Source organism: Emydura macquarii, unplaced genomic scaffold (genome assembly GCF_026122565.2).
Source record: "Emydura macquarii macquarii isolate MOO-44397 ecotype Brisbane River unplaced genomic scaffold, CSIRO-AGI_Emac_v2 contig_1876, whole genome shotgun sequence".
NCBI classification, from domain to species: Eukaryota; Metazoa; Chordata; order Testudines; family Chelidae; genus Emydura; species Emydura macquarii.
This window is the reverse complement of record NW_027132013.1, coordinates 27214159-27237042: the sequence shown is the minus strand read 5'-3', so window position 1 is coordinate 27237042 and position 22884 is coordinate 27214159. Positions and strand designations below refer to the sequence as shown.

At 36.8% G+C, this 22884-nt stretch overlaps 1 protein-coding gene across 3 annotated transcripts in view; it reads left to right on the top strand.

Annotated features, from left to right (window-relative positions):
- RYR3 (ryanodine receptor 3) overlaps nucleotides 1-22884 on the top strand; it is a 477864-nt gene that overhangs the window by 259823 nt on the left and 195157 nt on the right. For all 3 annotated transcript variants that reach the window (XM_067558027.1, XM_067558029.1, XM_067558028.1), the window contains 2 exons: nucleotides 15528-15801; nucleotides 17911-18025. In XM_067558027.1, coding sequence (XP_067414128.1) covers nucleotides 15528-15801; nucleotides 17911-18025 — 389 coding nt within the window. The remainder of the gene's footprint in view (nucleotides 1-15527; nucleotides 15802-17910; nucleotides 18026-22884) is intronic.

Genomic DNA, 22884 nt, shown 5'->3' with positions numbered 1-22884 from the left:
CACGCCAGCTTTAATAAAACTTGTGCAGCTAAAAATAGCAGTGAAGATGCGCTCCCAAGTCCACAGACTGTGTCTTAACCAAAGGACCATCTTTCATCTGGTAGGAAAGGCTCTCTGAAAATATAGAACATGCCTGAGTAATTCTGATTATCCGAAAGTAGCCAGACAGACCATTATCCTGAAGATAGCAGTAGTATCTCAGGAGGCTCCATTCCTTCTATTCTAGTGGAAAAGCCTAGGGACGCCTTTTTGCAGGTATGGGTTTCTTATTTATGACAGTCTAGAGGTTGAAATTAAAATTCTAATAAAAAAAGGCGTTTCTTCCCTCCTTCTCCACTGCCGTCCCCCAAAAATAAGGATGGGGGTTGATGTATTCTTTTCTTGTTGAGGTAATCCACTATCAAAGTTTATGCGACAATCTTTAATACATTCTCAGACTGATGGGGGAAAAAAGAAATGAGACCCTAGAAAACCAGGAAGGAATCCTTGCTGTGTTGGATATCTTGCAAACTAGTCTAGACAAGACACTCACCTTTCCAGTATATAAGTGTTTGAGAGCTGCACACTTAGACATGCCAGGAATCTAACCTGGAATCTTACTCCTGAAGGCCCTAATTTTTCCACTTCTGAACCTATGCATTGCTCATCTTTTTATCTTATTTCCCTTAAAACCCTTTTTATTATTATCTCCACTTGGAGAGCAGCAGAAATCAGATCCCTCTTCTTCAAGAAATCTTGTTGAAGCTATCACAAAGAAAATTGTTCTTTGGATCCCAGAAGCTTTTCTTACAAAGGTCAGCTCTCCTTTCTACACATGAGAAAGATTAACCTTTTTTCTGCGCTGATCCAAGACTCGAGAGTAGTTCTAGCATAAACTGAATCTAAGCAGAGTGGTACAAATATTTCTCAGATGTAGTGAATGTTCCAAGCCATCAGCATTATCTTCTCATTTCCATCCACTGTGTCCAGTGGCATATTTTCAAAATCCTCCCTAGCCAGATGGCTCATTTGTGACTTAGTCAGATTTACGTAGCATACAGCAAGTTAGCTCCTAACAGTATAATGGCAAATTTGACCCACTCTGTGATAGCATCTTGAACCAAAAGAGCATCTGCATCAACCAAAAAGATCTTAAGTGGCCATGTTCTCCATTATTAACACTTTTGTTGTCCATTGGAAACTTGATCTTTTATGTCTTTAATGGGCAGGGGCAATATTTAAGGATAAGATCAAACTGGCAAATGAACTGGAGAAAAGAGTAATGTCCGGGGAGTTGCCCCCTCAGAAAATAATGGTTACTTTCAACTAAATGGGAATAGAGAAAGTAAGGAGCATAGGGAGAATGATTTTTCAGCTGTAGAGAGAATTCATGGATTGGAGGAGCAGGCAAGGTGCATGGAAGAGCTAATTGAACTGTTTTGGAGAAAAGGGCTCACTTACACAAGTGAGGCTCTGTAGTTTCTAGTATGGGGAAGTACCTATGTCCCAACCAAAAGTGGCAAGGGCTGAGAAACAGACAGAAAGCAGTGTAATAGCTGTAATTTTTAAAGGAAATTAGCTGTCTACCCACCTGTTTCAAAATAAATTAGAGGGGTCCTTTTGTGTGTGTTTCGATATTTGTATAGTCCTGTCTGGGGAAAGGGCTTCTGTATTTTTCTCACCATAGGAAGTTGGTGGGTTGGCAAGCGGGAGGGTCTCCACTTCATTTCTCCCCACAGGCATGGGTGGTGATGTTATGATATAGCTTCGAAAATGTTTTTTGTTGGCTTGTTTGTTTTCCTTTCTGAGATGAATATCTCTGCTGATCCATCAGAATTTGTTACGAGTTAATTAAGGATGGTTAATTTCAATGGTGATGTCATTCAGAGTGCACATACTAACCAGCATTTTAATAGTGATGAATTTCAGTTGAAGTCCTTGTTCTGAGTTTTCACACAACTTGTGGAGGTAATCTTCATGTAAGCAGTGGGAGTGGGTGTGATTTGCAGTCACTGGCTACAGACTTTCAGGCTTCACATAGAAAAATGAACATGAGTTCATAACTCACACTTTCTATTACCTGAACTTTAAATTTGTTTTAAAGATAGTTAGACATAATAACTGTGTAGTGTTCATGCACTGGGCCAAATTCTTCCCTTGTGTACTTCAGTGAAATTTTCTGAGTTACCACAAAGATGGGTCCAGTGTACGAATGCTATCCACATGCAACAACATTCTTTCTGTACAAGTTATACAGTTACATTTTCATGTAACTCTTCTCATCAATGGTATACGTTATGACCTTTCTATCAAACTAAGCATTAATGAGCATAGACAATATGCACAATTTTTTCTTCTTCTTGTTACTTCTTTGGGTAGTAATCACTAGAAAGATTGAGGTGACCAGCTCAAACAAGATAAAAGAAAGATTTACTGCTAACTGCAGTAGCTGTCAATCTTCAGCCGAGTAGCAAAATTGAATTGCAGTCTCTCAAAGACAAGCAGTTGCTCAATTAAGTCTCCTTTCATGCTGTGTCACTGTGCTGATGGCATTTTAAAGATTAAAATGGGGTTAACCAACTCCTTGCTGCCTCACATATTTGGTAGGTGCAGCAAAATCATCTGTGACATCTTTGAGGCACCAGCATGGTGCAAAGGTGATGTACCTGGTGTATGAGGGTGGAGTTAAATAATGTTCTCTGTCAATCTGTTGTTGTTGCACACAGTATGTGTTGGAGACAGTGAAGGGAGAGGGCAAGAAGAAACAAACTAAACATAACTTTTATCGTCAACCCACTTAAACATCTTACATGAATTTTAAACCATTTGTTTACTTCATAAAATAAGGTTAAGATCAAGATCTACATCCACAAAAGCAAGATACATCTGAGATAAAGTTACTACATTACCCTTTTAGATCTTGGTGTTAAAATGCTGCTGAAAGGCATTAGATGAATACATTAAATGTAACACCATTATTTGGAGCAACTTTTTCATAGATGTGTACCAATATTGCTGCTATTCTCTTTCCCTTTTTATAGTCTCTGCCCATCTGATACTCTCTACTGTCTTCTGTTTGTGTGGGGGGGCTGGCAGAAAAGAGAAACGTATTGAATTCCAATCCCTGGAGTGTTGTGTGTCTTTGCTTGAGAGACCAAGAGACTAGCATGTTATATTCCATAGCAGAGCAGAGGATTAGAGAGACAGGAAAAGAGATACCATAAAGCAAGAGGCAATAAAAAAGAGTACCAAAGGGAGGAAACTGAAAAAGGGGATAGAGTCCAAATTAATCCATCAAAGTAAAGGAAAGCAAAGAGAAGAAAGGCAGCACATGTGAGGGAGGAAGATGATTTAATGGAAAGAAAAGACACAAAGTACACAACACTTTAAAAAAGAAAAGAAAAAGCACTTAACATCTTTGTGCATTCATTTTACAGTTCCAAATTTAGAATTAAGCTGTTTATATAACCACCCACTGCCATCAGAAATTGTTAAAGAAATAAATAAAAATTGAAAAAATGGGTCTTTGATGAAAAATCGCTTAAAGGTGACCTGTAAATGAACTTACATTTTTAAAGAGAAGACATTCTGCTATTGACAATATAAAACTCATTTTACATTTGTTTCTTGCTATAGATGGCTATCTCATGCTTTGATGAGACAACTCAGCATGCTGATAGTATCATAGCTACCTTAGAGAGCTGTTGGAACATGCAGCTGACCTACATAGGTCAAATCATGGAATGGCTGATTATAAACACAACACCCTGCACTCAATATCTCTCTGTGACAATGGATTGGGGGAGGGAATTTGCCTCCTAAACTTTCCTCTAGCAGGGAAATTCAAGGAGGAAAACAGTTTATAGTCTGCTTCCCCACAGAGACTTGGGTCCTTGCAAATATTTGGGTAGTGTGCAGTATTCAGTGGCTGATACAAAACTTCCAGAACTGTGCATTTCATCTGCGTAGAAGCCAATTGGCATTACAAACATGGATACCAGAGTACCTAATTTAAAAAAAAAATAGGTTGAATTTTCATTTGTTAATGTTGTTAATATCTCTATTTTATCCTTAAAATGAAATCAGTCCCTTTGCTGAACGTGATGAAGTGTTATTAGTGCTATATGCAGAACAACTTTAAAAACAAGAGATTCGCCATTACATAAACAAACTAGGGAAATACAACTTAGATGGAGCTACTATCAAGTGGACGCATAACTGGTTGGAAAACCGCTCCTAGAGAGTAGTTATCAGTGGTTCACAGTCAAGCTGGCAGGCATATCAAGTGGGGTCCCTCAGGGATCAGTTCTGGGTCCAGTTCTGTTCAATATATTCATCAGTGATTTAGATAATAGCATAAAGAGTACACTTATAACATTTGAGGATGTTACCAAGCTGGGAGGGGTTGCAAGTACTTTTGATCTAGACAAACTGGAGAATTGGTCTGAAATAAATAGGATAAAATTCAATAAGGACAAATGCAAAGTACTCCACTTAGGAAGGAACAATCAGTTGCACACATAAAAAATGGGAAATGACTCCCTAGGAAGAGTACTGCAGAAAGAGATCTGGAGGTCATAGTGGATCACAAGCTAAATATGAATCAACACTGTTGCAAAAAAAAAAAAAAAAAAAAAAGCAATAATTCTGGAATGTATTAGCAGGAATGTTGTAAGCAAGACATGAGAAGTAATTCTTCCACTCTATTCCATGCCGATTAGACTTCAACTGGAGTATTGTGGACCAGTTCTCCTCACCAATTTCAGGAAAGATTTGGAGAAAGTCCAGAGAAAAGCAACAAAAATGATTAAAGGTCTAGAAAATATGACCTACGAAGGAAGATTGAAAAAACTGGGTTTCTTTAGTCTGGAGAAGAGAAGACTGAGGGGGGACATAACAATTTTCAAATACATAAAAGGTTGATACAAGGAGGACAGAGAAAAATTGTTCTCCTTAACCTCTGGGAATAATACAAAAGGCAATGGGCTTAAATTGCAGCAAGGGTTGCACATTACGTTGCACATAAACTTCCTAACTGTGAGGATAGTTAAGCACGGGAATAAATTGCCTAGGGTGGTTGTGGAATCTCTGTCACTGGAGATTTTTAAGAGCTGATTGGACAGACTTATCAGGGATGTTCTAGATAGTGCTTGGTCCTGCCTTGAGTGCAGGGGATGTTCCGATGGCCCCACCCATTCAACTTTGTCATAATCACATAACTTTTTTTTTTTTAATCTGTACCCTTATGATAAAGACTATGATAAATTTTGTATAAAGTATGCCTTGAGAGGTATCATTTGAAAACTCATAATCTGCTGAACATTATTGTCCTGGTAAAATATGTGTGGCAACATTGTATGTAAAGTTACAAAATGCTACTATATAAGACATGTTCCAAACCTAGGGAAAAAGCTTCAAACTCAGTTCCCCAGAGACAAAAGGCTAGCCAGCACCTCAGTCAGGTATCAGCATAATCACCTAGTTAAGCAGCCATTCTGTGGCAGAAAGATGGGTCTTAGCGAGAAATTTACATCTTGGCAATGGAACAGCCAAGTTCCTGTGCAAACAGACTAGCTGCTTCCTGAACTTCAGCAGTAGATGATTCTCAAAGAGGAAGAAGAGGTATAAAAATGAGGAACAGAGGCCCCAAATCACCTGTCTCCCCTCATCTCTACTCATGGCATCAACAACACTGGCAAGACAAAAGAAGCACCATTGAACTGGGGGAGGGGTCCTGACTGAAATCAATCCAGCCAGACTTCTTTCAGAATGTAGTGAGAAAAACCTTTTCACTTTAAATTCACTTAGCTTGTTAAGTTAGGTATTAGTTTGTGTTTTACCTTTTATTTCTTTTTTGGTAACCTATTCTGATTTATATGCCTCATTACTTGTAATCACTTCAAATCTTCCTTTCTGTAGTTAATATACTTATTCTGTTGTTTGGATTGAAATGTTTGGGAAATTCACTTGGATAATGAGATTTGTGCATATCATTTTCTATTAATAAAATGACAGACTTTCTATGAGCTTGAATTGTCCAGAAGGAAAGAACTGGACAGTAGAAGACACACATTTCTGGAGAAAAGTCTTGGACTGGGAATTTGCTGGGAATTTGGACTCTGTAATATAATTCTTGAGTGGCTGGCTGGCTAGTTATCTCACTCACATAGTATATCTGGGGGTGATTTATATGCTGGAGGCTGTGTGTGGGCAGACTAGGAGTGGTTACTCTCACAGTGAAGCAGTGTAAAAGGCATCCCAGATTGGAGAATTGAGGGGACACAGCTGATCCACAGTCCAGATTGCACCCTGGGTAGTGTCACAGTGATACAACATGAATATTTAAAATTCAGGTCACTACTGTTGAGATTAAGCTAACAATTATGTATAGTAAGGATGTAGAGCACACTTTTAACTGTATTGTCTGTGCCTATGTTGCAAGCACCTCTGGGATGGGACAGTGTTGTTCTCCCTTTATATGTCACTGAGCACCATGCTGATATTTGATAAATAACAAATATATTATAGTGGCATGGGAGTGCCACTATAGTTATTGTTGCATTATTACATCTGTTTAAAGATGGACCTTTCTAAGTTCTCTAAAATTGACATGCTTTGTTGGCTATTTATTTGAAATTTGATGTGCTTAATGGGTGCATGGGGTAGTGTTAGTGATCCAAATTTGGGGTAATTTGACTGAGAGGCTCCATGAGTTACAGCCCCCTCCCCAAGAAAACCAATTTCCTTCTGCTGCCTTGTACTGCTACACTGAGAGGTGCTAATGACTGGATGAATCACAGACCTATTGCTGGCTGTGAATTCACCCTTCAATTAACATAGCTAAGAGTAACTTAATCAAAAACCTTCACCTAAGACAAAAGGAGTTTTGAACTGAGCAGCTAGAATCAGGGGTGGCCAACCAGTCAGAGATGAAGAGTCAAAAAATAGATGTAGATACCGCAAAGAGCCACATTTACCTTACCCTCCACCGAAAATTCGGGCTTATGGGTCAATTTCGGTGGCAGCTGGTCAATTTCAGGTGTCTTACCCTGGGCTGGTCAGTCTCAAAGAGCGGTCTTACAGTCTCAAAGAGCGGCATGTAGCTCGCAAGCGGCATTTGTATAAGCAAAGAGCCGCATGCGGCTCAAGCCGCGGGTTGGCCACCCCTGAGCTAGATGTTGTTGCAATTTATGAGTCATGAGCGGCAATTGCATTTTGGGGGCATTGCAAGCAAAGTATTTGGGGGGAAAATGTGTTGCCAAAAATAACATATCTCTCCATAATTAAAGAGATAAACATTTTTAGCTGCTAATTCATAGCTTAGTCCTCTAGAGGGAATATAGAACTTTACATCTTTCTTTGCATCCATGCATGTCAAATTTATATTCAATATTTTGTTCCTTGTCTCACTCTTCAAAGAAGCTTTTGAGCCCGTTGTTTTTTTAAATTAACTTCCCTTCCTCCCTATATCATAATTACTTTAGAAAGAATTGAAGTAATTACATTACAAGCAGTATTATTATTAAAATTTTAAAAATTCACACAAATTAACTGTAATGAACACAATTTTTTATTCCCACCGTTATTACTGTATGTCCACTTGAATTGGAGTATTTTAAAATGCTATAGAAGGCTGAATGAAAATGCGAAATACAGTGTCCACCCTCAAAACATATTCAGTTTTCTTAGGTAATGGTATATCATTTCTTGTAGTTTTCTGTTTCATCTTAATTATATTAGGCCCTGATTTTGAAAAGGCTTATGTATATGTTGTTGAAGGCAGTGGGACTGCTCACAGTACGTAAAGTTAAGCACATGCCCAAGTCTTTGCAAGAACAGGCTGTTAAGCAACTGAAAATGTTAGAGGGTGACTAATATAATTTTGCATTTTCATGCATACAATAAATGAGCAAATTATATGTTTTTATTGCAATTAATACTCATAGTTTTAAAAAGTAATTTAAAGGAATATATTCCTTTAAATATTCTACATCTATTTAAATTCTTTCTAGAACAGTTAAAAACAGATAGGAAATACTGCAAATACTGTCATAAATCATATAATACGCTAACGCTATCAAAAGTTTTTCAGATAGGATGCTGTATAATTGCAAATTAGAACCATGTTATCACTTCTTAAAGCTGTTTGTACTTTCAATGTTTGACTATTAAAAACATTTCCCTGTACTTATCAATGTTTGTTAATAATAATAAATTAGTTGGTCATGCTTCCAATAACTCATGTGTGTCTTCAGCCCTATAATGCCGAAGGTTAATCCTTCTGAATTTGTGCTAACAGCCTACAGTAAATTTAGAAATGGTACCCCTACCAAAATGTCAAATAAACTCTCTGGGTTACTGCTTCACACATATACTGACTTAGTCAGCAGCTGTGTTCACTCATAGATGTCTATCTCTCATTTAAAGCTTTGTGGAAGGAGTCAAATTACAATAATCCAGGACACTCAGTAAGCAAGAAAAAATACTTGTTTATAGCACTGAAATATAAGCTGCCACCTATTAATGCCTCTGGAGTATTTACAGGGATAGTTAAGATGCCATACAATGAATTTATAATTATTCAGGATTATAAATTCAGTTTAATCATTTAGATACACATTATTCTTTTTTCGTCTTACAATTGGGTAAATTGTGCACTAAAAGCAGCCTGATTATTTTTGTGTTCAATAGATTACATTTAAGAACCACATCTGCAAGAAGACAATCAAAAATATAATCAAAAGTTAAAATTATGTGACAATACTAGAATGGAATAGAATACTGGATTAAAATTATGTGACTAGTACTAGAATATTTGGTCAGTGAACTGCAGTTGTCATTATGCAGAGATCATTAGAAAGTAGAAAAGCCCTTGTGTCTCACTTTTAAAAGATTACGATGTTGACATGGCAAAAATTCCTTCAGACGATTTATGTGATCAATGACAAAAGTGAAGAATTACATGTAATAAAGGAAGAATTTCTCAGTTATCCAAATGAAAACGTGCACTTCTGAGGTGCATGAAATCAACAAAGAGATGTTGTAGGAGAGCAGTGGTATCGCAGTCTGGGACTTTGTAAAATGTTTGGGAGTTTTGTAGCTTTTCCAGTTTTAGTTTTGTATCATTTTAAAACCAATAAATGCCCGAAGAGCAGATTATGTGGAATTAATGGAGGATTATGGGGATTATAGTGCATCACAAATTGAATATGAGTGAGCAATGTGATGCAGTTGTGAAAAAGGCTAATATCATTCTGGGATGTATTAACAGAGTGTTGTACATAGAACATGGGAGGTAGTTGTCCCACTTTACTCGGCACTTGTGGGGTCTCAGCTGTGTCCTGTTCTGGGCCCCACACTTTAGGAAAGATGTGGACAAATTGGAGAGAGTCCAGAAGAAAAATTATAAAAGGTTTAGAAAACCTGATCTATGAGGAAAGATTAAAAAACTGGGCATGTTTAGTTCTGAGAAAAGACTGAGGAGAGACCTGATAAGAATCTTCAGATATGTTAAGGGCTGTTATAAGGAGGACAGTGATCAGTTTTCTCCATGTCCTCTGAAGGCAGAGCAAGAACTAATGGGCTTAATCTGCAGCAAGGAAGATTTAGGTTAAATATTAGGAAACATTTTGTAACTATAAGGATAGATCTGTAATTGGCCTCTAAGGAAGGTTGTAGAACCCCATCATTTGAGATTGTGGAATCCCCATCACTGGAGGTTTTAAAAACATGTTGGACAAATACCTGTCACAGATATTCTAGGTTTACTTGATCCTGCTTCAGTTCAGGGGTGCTGGTCTAGATGACCGCTGGAGGTCCCTTCCAGCCCTACATTCTTACTGTCTTGAAATTCTGTTGCAGGGGTTTCCTTTCTGAATTTTCAAGGAGAAGCCCAAATGCTATTCTGGAGGGGAGCTCTACCTCCCTGCAAAATACTGGTTGGTAGATATAATATAATAAAATAACCTGCTTATTTATTACATTCACATCTTTAACACACAAACTGGAGCAATTGCTCTCCTCAGATGTCCTTCCATAGAATGAATAGATGAGAGTGCACTGCTAGAGTGGTACGTGGGCAGGATGATGACAAATTGCTGACAGAAGGCAGCAGCAAATGCCAGGATGTGTTTTGTCTTTTGTTCTGCAAAATGTCTTTTGTTCTGCAAAAGAATTAGCATATTAAGTGGTAAAACAGGAGAATTGTATATGCAATATAAAAATCATTTCTAAGTTGAAATTTTGCAGATGTTAATAGTAACTTAATTAAGGGAAAATTACTTTTAAAATACGTTTTGAGCTAACTTTTTCCTTTTAATCCACTTTAGTGTTGCATTTAAGAGATGTTGTGTGCCGAAAATGGGATCTGGTATGCAGACAGGAACATGATCTTGTGTACCCACCTTTTTGATCATGCTGTGTTGGTATAACCAAATCTATGGATTACTTGCAAAGATGTCTCATTTAAACTACCCTTGTCCCTACTTAAAACATTTATCTGATCCTTCAAAATGCTACTGGTTTACGTAAGCTACAGCAATTTCTGCTCTGCACTAATTGAAGTGTTGGTATAATCATTTTTGACTTTCTGTAAAGAGACACATTCCACAAACTCTCTCTCCCTTATGTTGAGGAATCCAATATTCTTTTAAAACACAAACACACACACACAAATGTATACAAAAGTAAAAGGCAGCAAATCTCCTTTTTTCATTGTTTCCCAAATGCCTAGCAAGGTAACTGAAAGAAAATATGCAGTTTGTTAGTCCCATAGAAAGTGAGCTGATTGGCAGGAGAGAACGATTTATTAATTTCAGCAACAGCAAACACATATTCTGTGCCTTTCTTTGTTTGGAGCTGAAGGGGAATCTGTGCATAAGTATGACGTAAAGAAAGAACAAACACCTCTTGTTGCTCTTCTGTTGACCCTCCTTCTTCTGCCTTAGATTCCCCAAATGCATGTAGAGAAGACTCCTTAACCCCTAGCCCTCCACTCTCAGCTCTGGGGTAGGGACTATGGTCTGTTAGTGGACTCCTGGATTCTACTCCCAACCAAGAGGCGGGAGGGAAGAATATGTTATATGCATCATTGTACAGTGAGGACAAACAATTGCCTTCTGTTGGCAGTGACACACAGGAATGCAATGCAACATACCACTTTTGTCATTCCAGCCTAGTAGAGAGCCCTGCCAGGGACATCCAAACAAAATACAGTTGATCCTGATATTTGCCCACAAAAAGGAATAATATCATGTAATTGCTTCATATCTGCTTTCTCTGTTCTTGATCATGTTTCATTTCACAGTGTCTGTTGAGGACACTGTCCTGAGTAGCATTAAACACAAATGTAGCCTAACATGATTTACATCAGGTTTGCACGTATCCTAATTTACACCTCCTACACCACCTTTTAATGAAAGCCTCTCATAATTTATACTCTCCTTTGGGGTCTAGTGAAGAGTTACTAAACTAGTTTAAAAGAATTAAATAAGATTGAGGAAGCCTTACTCATTGATGTAATAATTTATTGTTTAAATGTTTTGTCATATTAATAATTGAGTAAATGTAACAATTCATAATTATTACAACAATCACATAAAACATTTATACTTACTACAATCACATAAGCCTCATAATCAATTTGTAAAATGTTTTCATGGAATTATAGAAATGTAGGACTGGAAGGGATCTTTAGAGGTTATCAAGTTCAGCTTCCTACGTTGAGACAGGACCACGTAAGCCAACCTGTTTTTAAAAACCTCCAATGATGGGGATTCCACAATTTCCCTTGGAAGCCTATTCCAGAACTTAACCAGAAATGTTTCCTAAAATCTAACCTAAATCTTCCTTGCTGCAGATTAAGCTCATTACTTCTTGTTCTACCTTCTGTGGATGTGAAGAAAAGGTTGAAAAATGGGCACACTTAATATTGAGAAAAGAAGACTGAGTGGGGGACCTAATAAATCTTCAAATATGTAAATATCAGGTCCCCCTCTCAGTCTTCTTTTCTCAATAGTGTGCCCATTTTTCAACTTTTCCTCATAGGTCATGTGGCTATCGGTGGAGAAAATTCTTTGTTTCTCATAGTAAATAAAGGTCAAATATTTGTCTCTCTTTCATTTATCTTTTTAAACCTCCAGTTATTTTCAAATTCTGTGTATTTCACTGAATAGCTTTGGGAATAACAGCCAGCATAGTGGGTGGAAAACCAAAGATGTGTAACAAGGCACCTGAGATCTTGTTACTGCTTTGTTGTATCTGTGATTTTAAATTGAATGTTAGAACATTGTCAAAAATGTAGGTTTGTACACCTACACCTACTGGAATAATGCTACTGTTAGTTGTATTTCCTTAATTACTGTTTTGAGTCAATGCAGATGAACCATTGCTAATGAAGCACACCACATTAAAGTAGGAAGCTTGATGAAGGGAAAAGATAGATCAGTGATTAGCAAAGCTCTTGGCATATAAAACTCTCTGTACTGGTAATTGGACTGGAAATCTCACTACAGCAGACATTGCAAAATATCCAGTATATCTTAGTTCAGCCAGATCAGAAACCCCATCAATTACTTTTTCAGTTCTTCACAAATATTAATATATATATATACTTGTGTTATATTCTGGCTGGACTCCTGAAAAGAGTACCAGCAGAAACAGGTGTTCTAATAATTGGCATTACAACCTTATTGAAAAATATGAAGATAAAATCCAATCATTATACTTTGATATCCATCAATCTAATTTTCTCGGGTATTATGAATAACATCTGTACGTGTATATTGAACAATTCCAGAGCTTGTATGCCAGTCTGTCAGACACACTAGCTTACAAGACTGTTACTGGAGTATGGCTGAACAGCTTCTTGGGTCTCTCTTTTCTGCTGTAATGCTAGCTTCATACAAATTACTAGTGGTGCTAAATTGCTGGGGGGGATGGGGGAAGTTGTTGGGTAGGGCTGCTCTTTTGCAGATTGTTATACCTGGTGATAAAGAGGATAATTGCTTATTAGAGGATAATAGATTAATTGGTGAAATCAGGAACTAAGCCAGTTTTAAATTCATGGAAAAAAATTTACTTCTCCCCACCCCAATTATTTATAATGTACATAGAGGCCATTTAATCCTCATAGCTCACATTTTGGAGATTAGCCAACTTGAATACCAAAGATAATTTTCTAAGGATATGCATATTCTTTAACTTTGTTAAAGTGATTTTTTTTTTTAAAAAAAAATCTTGTCTATGGCAGGCACTAAACCATGTAATGCTACTCTACCTTTTAATTTCAAACTTTTTCCTTCCTCAGGAGAGCTGGGCAAATTGCTTGGAGCAAAGAGTTTTTGATAAACATAGTCCCTTTTTCCCTTTGTGAATTATCCTCGAATAGTGGGTTTTTTTACAGATTTGTTTATTATTCCCATTCATTCCCTGAAAAGTTTTGAACAAAAAATTGTACAATGTAGATTGTGAAAAAGTCACTAAGCGTATTCTTTATTAGTTCTTAGCTACTCATTCCGTGTGATTGCTCATCTTTCTCATATTATATGGTATTGTTTCTGTTCCTTTATTGGATTACCTAAGCTTTATGAAAAAAGGATAACTCATTCATCTCTCAGCTACTGTAATTCTAATCTGTTGTATCAACAATAAAGAAGAGATTTTCAAAATGGTCATCAGAAAGGACTTTTGGTGTAAATATTCTTGAGAATAATTATTCATGTTAGTATTTGTACTTTTCTCGCCATTAACGTTTTTGCAAATAAATGCTGGCTTACTGGAATTTTTGCAAATAAGAAAAGAAAAGCAGTTCCCAAATACCAACAAAGCAATTGGTTTTATTGGTATGAATGATCATGAAGACATTTTTGCTCTATTTGCCCAGCTCTAGTCTAAATGCTTTTAATCTGATTTACTAATAAATCATCACAATAGTGCTGTGAGGTAGGTGATATTAATTTTTATTGTATAGCTGGGTAACCTAAAGAAGTGCTGTTGTTCGCTTTGCCTAAAGTCACACAGAGAAATAGTATAAGGACTGAGATTAGAACTCAGTGTTCTTATGTCCCAACCTTGAGCTCATAATCTTAGACCATGGGCCACAGTTTTAAAGGGAGTTAGGTGCCTAAATACCTTTACAAATCTGGGATATGGCTCTTGTTCCATAAAACATACTATATTTTAATAAAAGTTCATAATTTCTCATCACAGTGTGAGTGAAAGTGGATGGTATATCTCTAGCAGCACAGGAAACTGTAGCATTCATTCAAAGGATAAATTAAAAGGAGAACCATAACTTATTTTTTCCACACCGCTTAGCTAAAAACTTACTACAGGAACCGCACTGTGTGGTTAGAGAGGATAGTTGCCTTATTGTTTATATGTTTACATAGAGTTGTTTTGAGACTGCTAAATTTGCAAAACTAATGTGTGGCAGTTTATGAGATGGCAGCTGATCTCCTATGCAGACAATTTAAAAATGGTGGGGAGGGGAATTAACTCTCTATTGGAGTAAAATGATGCCTGTTGTATAAAAGGGATCTTATATTAAATAAAACTGTTCTCGTGTGTGCCTGTCAACCAATCTTTTTGTTGATTTCTTTTAAAAAATCATATGATTCTAAGATTTTCAATTGAATTTCTTGGTTCATCAGTTCCTTCTCCAGTTTAGAACAGGCTAGACAGCAAAGCATCTCCTTGTGATCATGTTGTCATTGACTCTAGTGTAAATCAAGAGTTTACTCCATTGAAATTATAGAATTACACTGGTGTGAAATCAAAATCTAATACTATTCCTCAAACAGAAATTATGCTGTGCTATTGAATAATAAAAGGGGTTATATTATCCCCTTATAACAGGTTCATTGTCATATAAGTTTTTGAGCAGCCAGAAATATATTTAATCATATTTTTAGGTATAAATAAAAAATTGAATGATAACTAAATGCAGTAAAAGCATGTTTAGAATTGCTAAGACTGATATTGACCACGTATCACTGCTATCTGATAGTCTTTCAGTGGCTTGTATGAAATTAGTGGACAGTTCTAATTTAGTCCCTAATGAACACCCATTCACATTAGAAAAATCACCATTGAAATTAGTATTATTTTGTTAATCTTGGCACGGAAATGAAGGATAAATTGGCATGGCTCTTAAAAGTACCTTATCATCAGTAAGGATGATATACCTCAATGTTATTGTGATAAGGCTGTGTGCGGAAATTGCACTGCTGCCCATATTGTAACAGTTTTGTGACTGAGTAGAGGGTTTCATTCTTCATTGCTACTGCCTATCACTTTTCATGAGCACTAATTTTCTTTAAAGTACTAAAATTAAATTCTGAATAGAGAATTTGTTTTAAAAAAAAATCATTATATGACATAGTGAGAAATTAGTCTGCCCATACTCTCTTGTTACATTGTGAATGCTTTATCATCCACTATTAGTCACGTGAGGTTTCAAACTAGCAAGTACTTTAATGCTTTGGAAGAGTTTCTTTAAAATTGCCACAGTAGTTATTCATGTTTTACATAATGTTTTTTTATTTCAGCTACTTTGAAGGAGCTCATATCCCAGACAATGGTGCGCTGGGCTCAGGAAGACCAGATCCAAGATCCAGAATTAGTCCGGATTATGTTCAACCTCCTTCGTAGGCAATATGACAGCATTGGTGAGCTACTGCAGGCTCTGAGGAAGGCCTACACTATTAGTGCTGCTTCTGTGCAGGATACAATCAATTTACTAGCAGCACTAGGCCAGATTCGCTCACTTCTCAGTGTCAGAATGGGAAAAGAAGAGGAATTGCTTATGATTAATGGATTAGGGTACGGAATTAACATAATTTTCTTTCTAAATTTTAAGTAAGGGTTTGGTAATGGGATACAGTCTTTCATTTCTGGGTCACTGGCTCTATTCTGACTCAGACAGTGGCTGAATGTCATTACTGTACTATTATGTGGTTATTCTGTAGCCTATGAAAAATGAGATGGAGGTCTCATTCCAAATTCCTCAAAGGCATGTGTCCATATCACAAAATTCACACTACCACAGCTGGTTTCAATTCGCTCTTTGGCTGTCAATCGGAATGCATAGGCCAAAGCTACGCAACGATGTTATAAAGATTGAACTTTGTTTTCATACCAAAAACAGCCTCTCTGGTTCTGGATGGCGTTTAATAAAAGTATTAGTGTGATGTTTTGCTGATGCTTTCACTGCTGATGCCCACATTTTACCAGCTTTGTGGATAGTGGATTTATATCTCCATTGGTGTCAGTCCAGTGCCTTTCATGAACTCTAAATTCACTTTATTTTATTTTATTTATTTATTTTATTTAGGTTTAAGTGAAAAGTCATTGCTCAAGAAAGATTTTCTGATATGTGTGTAATAGGCAAGTCTCCATTAGGAATTAGGTTGAAACCCAAAAAGCCATCACAATAATGTCCGACCATATTTGAATCAGAAGACTATGTAGTATAGACAGTGAACCCTTTATAAGATTATGTTTTTGAGAGACTAACCTGGAGCGCCCCTTAATGAAATGAGTACTTTTTTCCTCCATTATCAGATCATCTCTCTTAAGCAGTTGATTTTTGTTGGTCCCTCCAGTAGCCACTTTAGTCATATATTCATTGTAGCATGGGCCAATTGTTGTAATCCTACGTGCATATGATGACTTACTTGGTGTACATACGGGGTCACATACGTTTGAAGTAAGAAACAAAGTAAGAGTATTTCAGATTTTAAAAATTAGAAAGTCAGTTGAATGAAAATATTTTATTAGGAGAGAGAGAAAGCCAGATGATGGTCCTAAGATTTCTTAATAGTATATTCTAAGACATTTCATCAGGCAAGAGTTGATATAAGCTGAACATGGTATTTCTTTCCCTTACAAGAGATATAAAGTTTTTCTTTACCTTCTGGTTAGTTATTTTAATTATTTTGTTCTGCAAAGAAATTGTCCTTTTTGTTGCATTTAGCAATTCAATATATGGCACCTAGCTGATTACTGTAGCACAGTGGTTCCCAATTTGGCATTGATCTTTCACCATTAAATTCTATGGGAGCTTTGCCACCAATTTCAGTGAGTCTGGGATCGAGCCCTTTGTAAATTGAGGTTGCCAGTCGCTCTTTTTAGAAGTGGTGGATCATGTGCTGACTCCTATTCCCAGTCTTCTATGTTCTTCTAAAGCAGATTTGTTTAACTGTTTTTTCTAAAATGCCCAAAATATCCAATGTGCCACTTCATCTATAGCACCAGGAAAACTATTCTGTCCTATAAAGGGTCGTGAGAGCTAGTACAAAGGATTCTAGTCTGAGGAGTCTCAGGAGGACTCAAAGAAAAAATGTTAAAATATCTCTGCTTAAGGAGGCTGTACAAAATGCATTCCAAATGAACTGCACTTCTATAGCATCTTCCCTTACAGTACCTCAGAGTGTTACAAACATTAATGATATAAACTTCAGAAACACCAATGTGAGTTAAGTAAGTATTATCACCCCATTTTACAAATGGGAAAACTGAGGACTGGTACAGAAACAAGAATAGAACCACAATTCTGGACTCATGATCATGTGGTTTGACCATTATACAATGTGTCCTTTCTTCAAGTAAAAATTCTTCGAAGCATTGTTTAAAGTTGGAAGCAGCATATTAGATGCCTAATATTATATATCAAAATAAAGAAAAAATGAAAGGAAAGATGTCAAATAAAATAATGCTTAATTTTTAAGAAGTGTCAAGCATTTCCACTATTGTGATGAAATCTCAGATTTGAAAATGATCATTTCTGTAATGGCCCTTGAAATATGAATAATACTTTCCACTGAAACACACGTTCTATATTTCTGAAGTATCTGATAATGCTTTGATAATTTAAATGAAAATATGATATTTTAAAAAATGCATTATTGACTTTTCCCCCCCTCGATTTAGGGATATAATGAACAACAAGGTGTTTTATCAGCATCCTAACTTAATGAGAGTCCTGGGTATGCATGAAACAGTTATGGAAGTAATGGTAAATGTGCTTGGAGGAGATAAATCTCAGGTAATTTTTCCAAATATTTTATCATTAGTTTTTAGATCATTATATCTTGAACCTCTGCAAAAACATATTAAGATGTGTAATAGGAAGCAACCGCAGGGAAAGGAGGATGCTATTTATGGTTTATGCATGCCGGAATTATTTATCTAAGTGGGATGCCATCAGATATGAATTAATTTTAAGAATTGAAAGTAAGTCCTTGTGATAATATAAAAAGACTGACCAACATTATAGATGATGTTCTATATGTTAGGTTTCATATGAAAAAACTGTACCATAATGTACAATCCTCTTTTCATATAGTTCCATCTTTAGGAATAATGCATTCTGAGTGCTTTAAGAAGGTTTGTTACTATGTATAACTAATTTTATGTATGTATGTAGCTGGATGTCCTTGTAGACTAAGTAGCCCCACACAGGACAAAGCATTAAACATGTACAACTGGTAAAGGGTTCCATTGCCAACACTGAAAGCAGCTCCATGATGTAGTGAATTAAAACAATCTTAATTTTTAATTGCCAAATTCCAGCTATTTCTAGGGTTGTATCTCAGCCATAATCTTATTGACATTCGGTGTTGTCTTGTTTTTTATTTTGTGGTAGCAAATACACTCAAGCATATGGTGTAGAGGTATAAGCATATAAGCAATATGGCCTAGTTAAGAGAGTACTGGACTGGGACTCAGAAGACCTGTGTTCTATTCCCAGCTCTGGAGCTGACCGACTGGATAATTTGGGCAAGTCACGTCCCCTCCTTGTGCTTCAATTTCCCCATATGTAAAATTAAGGACATAAGATTTATAAATTAGAGGAGTCTCCTTTTCTGCTCACTAATTATCTCCAAGTACTTATAACTGTTTGACAACTCTGTTCTGCAAGCAGTGCACGTCTGGTGTAAATACTCAATTTTTTGCTAAGGTTTTATCTGTGAACATTCTTGAAAATAAAAACTTAATTTTTTATATATCTGCATCAAATAAAAGTATAGTGGTAGTCCAAGTATATTTTCAATATTTTGCTTAGCAACTAGGCTGTCATTGTAAGATACTTAAAACGCTGTATGTTGAATTACCCTGATGTCCTCTACAATTGTTAATCAGGATAGTGAGAATTTCAAAAAATCAAATAGTGAGCAAACTTTGATTTGTTTTTTATTTTACTTTTGTTATTAAAAAAAAAAAGAAAGAAAGAAAGAAAGAAAACGGGGGGAAAAGTCAAAATCTAATGCCCAGAAAAGCAAGAACTGTGATTTTTAATTGAGGAAAAAATAAAGATAGTGAGAAATATAATCCTTACATCTTTCAAACAAGCTGGGAGAATGCACAGATCAGTCATCATTGATTCGGGAGTTCTAAAGGGTGGGGATATGTCACAGATAAGGACTAGAATGTATTGTAGGAAACAAGATGGTAATATCTTTTATTGGACCAACTTCCGTTGGTCAATCTCACGAACAGAAGTCGGTCCAGTAAAAGATATTACCTCATTTACCTTGTCTCTCTAATATCCTAGGACCAACATGACTACCACTGCATACATGTATTTTGGGAGTCATGCTCTAGTAGCTTGAGACAATGAGCAACACGTGCCACCTTAATAAACTAAAAGTCTTAGGCAGCACTGACAATAAAGTCAATGGTAACAAATTCAGTGGAGGACTTTGGGAGGTAAGCCATGAATTTGTTTGATGGTGCATTATGTTGGCTTCTGTAGATCTTTGCTGGATGCAGAGTTCGCCAAATGCAGCTTGTTTTTGGATGGGATTGCTAGTGGCTGAGATACATAAAATTTTGAATAACACCCAGTGAGCTTTGACACTTGTGTATGTCAAGCAGTTGCCCAATTATCCACACATTAATTATGTAAATATGTTTTCACTGCCTCTGATGGAAACCATATTTGTCATTTGGAAGCTTTATGACATCTGGGACAAAGAAGTAGAAATGTGGCCGTCCTTTTTTTGCCTAGTCCATCACTATGACAAAACTCATTCTGTCCACTTTGGAAACAAACCCAAGTGTTGCTTGTGGAGGGACACATTTCCTGGCTTTATATGTGTATATCATACAAACAAGGGCCATGCTGGTTTTACATAAATGAGAGGAGAATCAGGGTCAGGGAATGCTCCAAAGGTTACATGTTAATGGATTCCAATATACATGTATTGCAAAATATACAGTATGCAAGACTGTGGGGCAGATCCTCAGTTGGTGTAAATTGTTAACTCCATGAAGTCAAGTGTGTGTTTTACAAGAATTTGTTTTAACTGCCGGTATCAAAGAATATGTCATAGACATAACTTTAGGGGAATAACAGATCAGTGTGATATTTTGCTGCCTGCCCATTGAAAAATATAACCGTTTGCTTAGTTTAATAGATGTAGAAGATCAATTTATTAAGCTGACAAAGAGAAAGAAGGTAATGGTTTCTGGTATTGACCAGACTTGCTCTGTAAGCTGAACCTAGCTGAGTCATACTGTTCTCCTGCTTTTACTGCCAGATAGAGCTATATTTGTACTTCAAAGTTTTCACCTCAGTAATTACAGTGTACGCATAATTAGCCTGAGATTTTTGTTTGGCTTTGATCCAGAATGATTTTTTTAAATTTATTCTTTAAAACAGACTTGATGCCAACAGGAAAAAATTTCACTGGAGACAAAAAAGAGAGGTTTTTTTCCCAATTTTGTTTCTTCCAGGAAAATATTTTTGACTATTTTCACAATGATTTTCTTATTTTATTTTTCAGTAACAAAGTAACAATTTATCACCTATAAAACTATTTTTCATTTTCACAGGTGCAAACTCCCAAAATATTAAATGTCATCATGAACATTAAACAAACAAACAAAAGTTTATATTTTGTTTATTACTTCAGAAGTGGTGGGAATTTGCTCACTGTTCTGTCATCTGATGAATATGGGTTTTGCTTGTTGAAAAGTATCACCAACATTGTTTAGGAATATGCACATGAGGTATTAAACATACCCCTGAATTTTCTAGTTCCAATGCTTAGAATCAGAACCATGTTCTCTATGATGCAATTATTAATTTTGAGTATTATTGACTCAGTGTGAGCCCATTATTTATATAAACTATGAATAATAGGTGGCATTCAAGAAGCACTACTACCTACATAAATATTAGCATCAATGTTGTCATTTTTTCTGGAGTAAATGCGACCAAAACAAATAAAATAAAGGTCAAAATAATTAAATGTATATATACTGTGCCCTGAAAAGGAATGAATTCCAATGATGCAGGCACCCAGCTGAAAGTGCTCTGCTGCTGGCCCTTAAAAGTTCAATCCTGGAGGGTTAGCAAACCTAGTATAGAGCAGGCTGCGGTAAAAGTCAGAGAACGATGAGTGGAACAGAGAGTGACTTCTGGGAACTGCAGCTGGGAGCAGGTCTGTTCCGGAGTGAGCGGGTAGCCAGTACAGTGGGGCTTCAATAAAAGACACACTACTAACTGTTCATGACCTGGAAACCCTTGTCTGCTTTGCACAGAAGCCTGAGCTAGAGAGGGAATCCCAGGCACTGCACCTGAAGAGCTCTAATCCTTGACTGGGCTGTCCTGCAGGAGCCCAAACAAGAACCGCTTTGTTGTTGTTTGACCTGTAACAGTTTAAGCCACTGTACCCAGGGTATTTGCCATCTCTCCCTTTCTTGCCCATCCTAATAAAATGCCCTTTTGCTTCAGTCAAGTGTCTGAATGGTTACTAGGACCCACCAGCACGAGTGCCTACAGAGCATCCCAGCTGAAGCACTTCCAGTGTTTGCCTCCAATCGTAATACACTTGGCATGCTAGTCATCCCATAGAAGTTTGGTGTAGCACAGCACTGGGCAGCTATAATATTTACAACTCACAACTGCAAGCGAAGTCAGTGGAAGCTGTACATTGAAATATTAGAGCTATATAATGCTTAATACTCTGAAAAATCAAGTCCTAGGTGTCTCAGTTTGGGCACCCAAAATGAGTGGAAAATTTTGACCTTTCTGGATAGGTCTACATTGCAATTAAACACCCACGGCTGGCCTGTGACAGCTGACTGTGGCTCGCAGGGCTCGGGCTAAGGCACAGTGTAATTGCAGTGTAGATGTTCGGGTTTGAGCCTGGGCCTGAATGTCTACACTGCAATTAAACAGCCCCTTAGCCCGTGTCCCATGAGCCTGAATCAGCTGACACAGGCCAGTCACAGTTGTTTAATTGCAATGTAGACACACCCTGTGTGCTCAGTTCCCCATCTGTAAAATGGGGATCATATCTTGTGTCTTACAGGGGTGTTCTGAAAATAAATTGGCTAATGTTTCTGATCTATGGTGAGGAGGAAGTTAATAGTTCTCTCTTCCTAGCAGGGTTTGAATGGTGTGCAGTAAATAAGGCCAGGAGCCACACATTGAACAATGAGGATAAAACAAAACATTCAGTATCCGCTCACTAAGTGAACTCCATCCATTCTGTGCAGGGAGGCAGGGGTCCTGTGGCTAAAATTGTAGGCAGTGATGTAATAAAAGACATATGCAAGATAAGGATTCTTTTAACTGCTTCTACAGTGGGGATTAGGTCAACATTGCATATTGCATGTCATTTTTCACAACCCTGGGTGATGTAGCTAGGTCAATCTAATTTTTAGATGTGGACCAGGTCTAAAATTGCACAGGCAACCTTAATTCTGGGATTTCCTAATTTTTAACATACTTTTTTCTGTATAATAATATATAAATACTGTAGTCTGTAAAACACTTTGGGATGTAGAGAAGTAACTTACTGTTCATGCACCAGCTTCTTTCACTCCAATGTAGCCCTTTGCAATTTCCTGAAGATCTGCAGAATGATTTATATAATCATTTTAGGTTGCTAT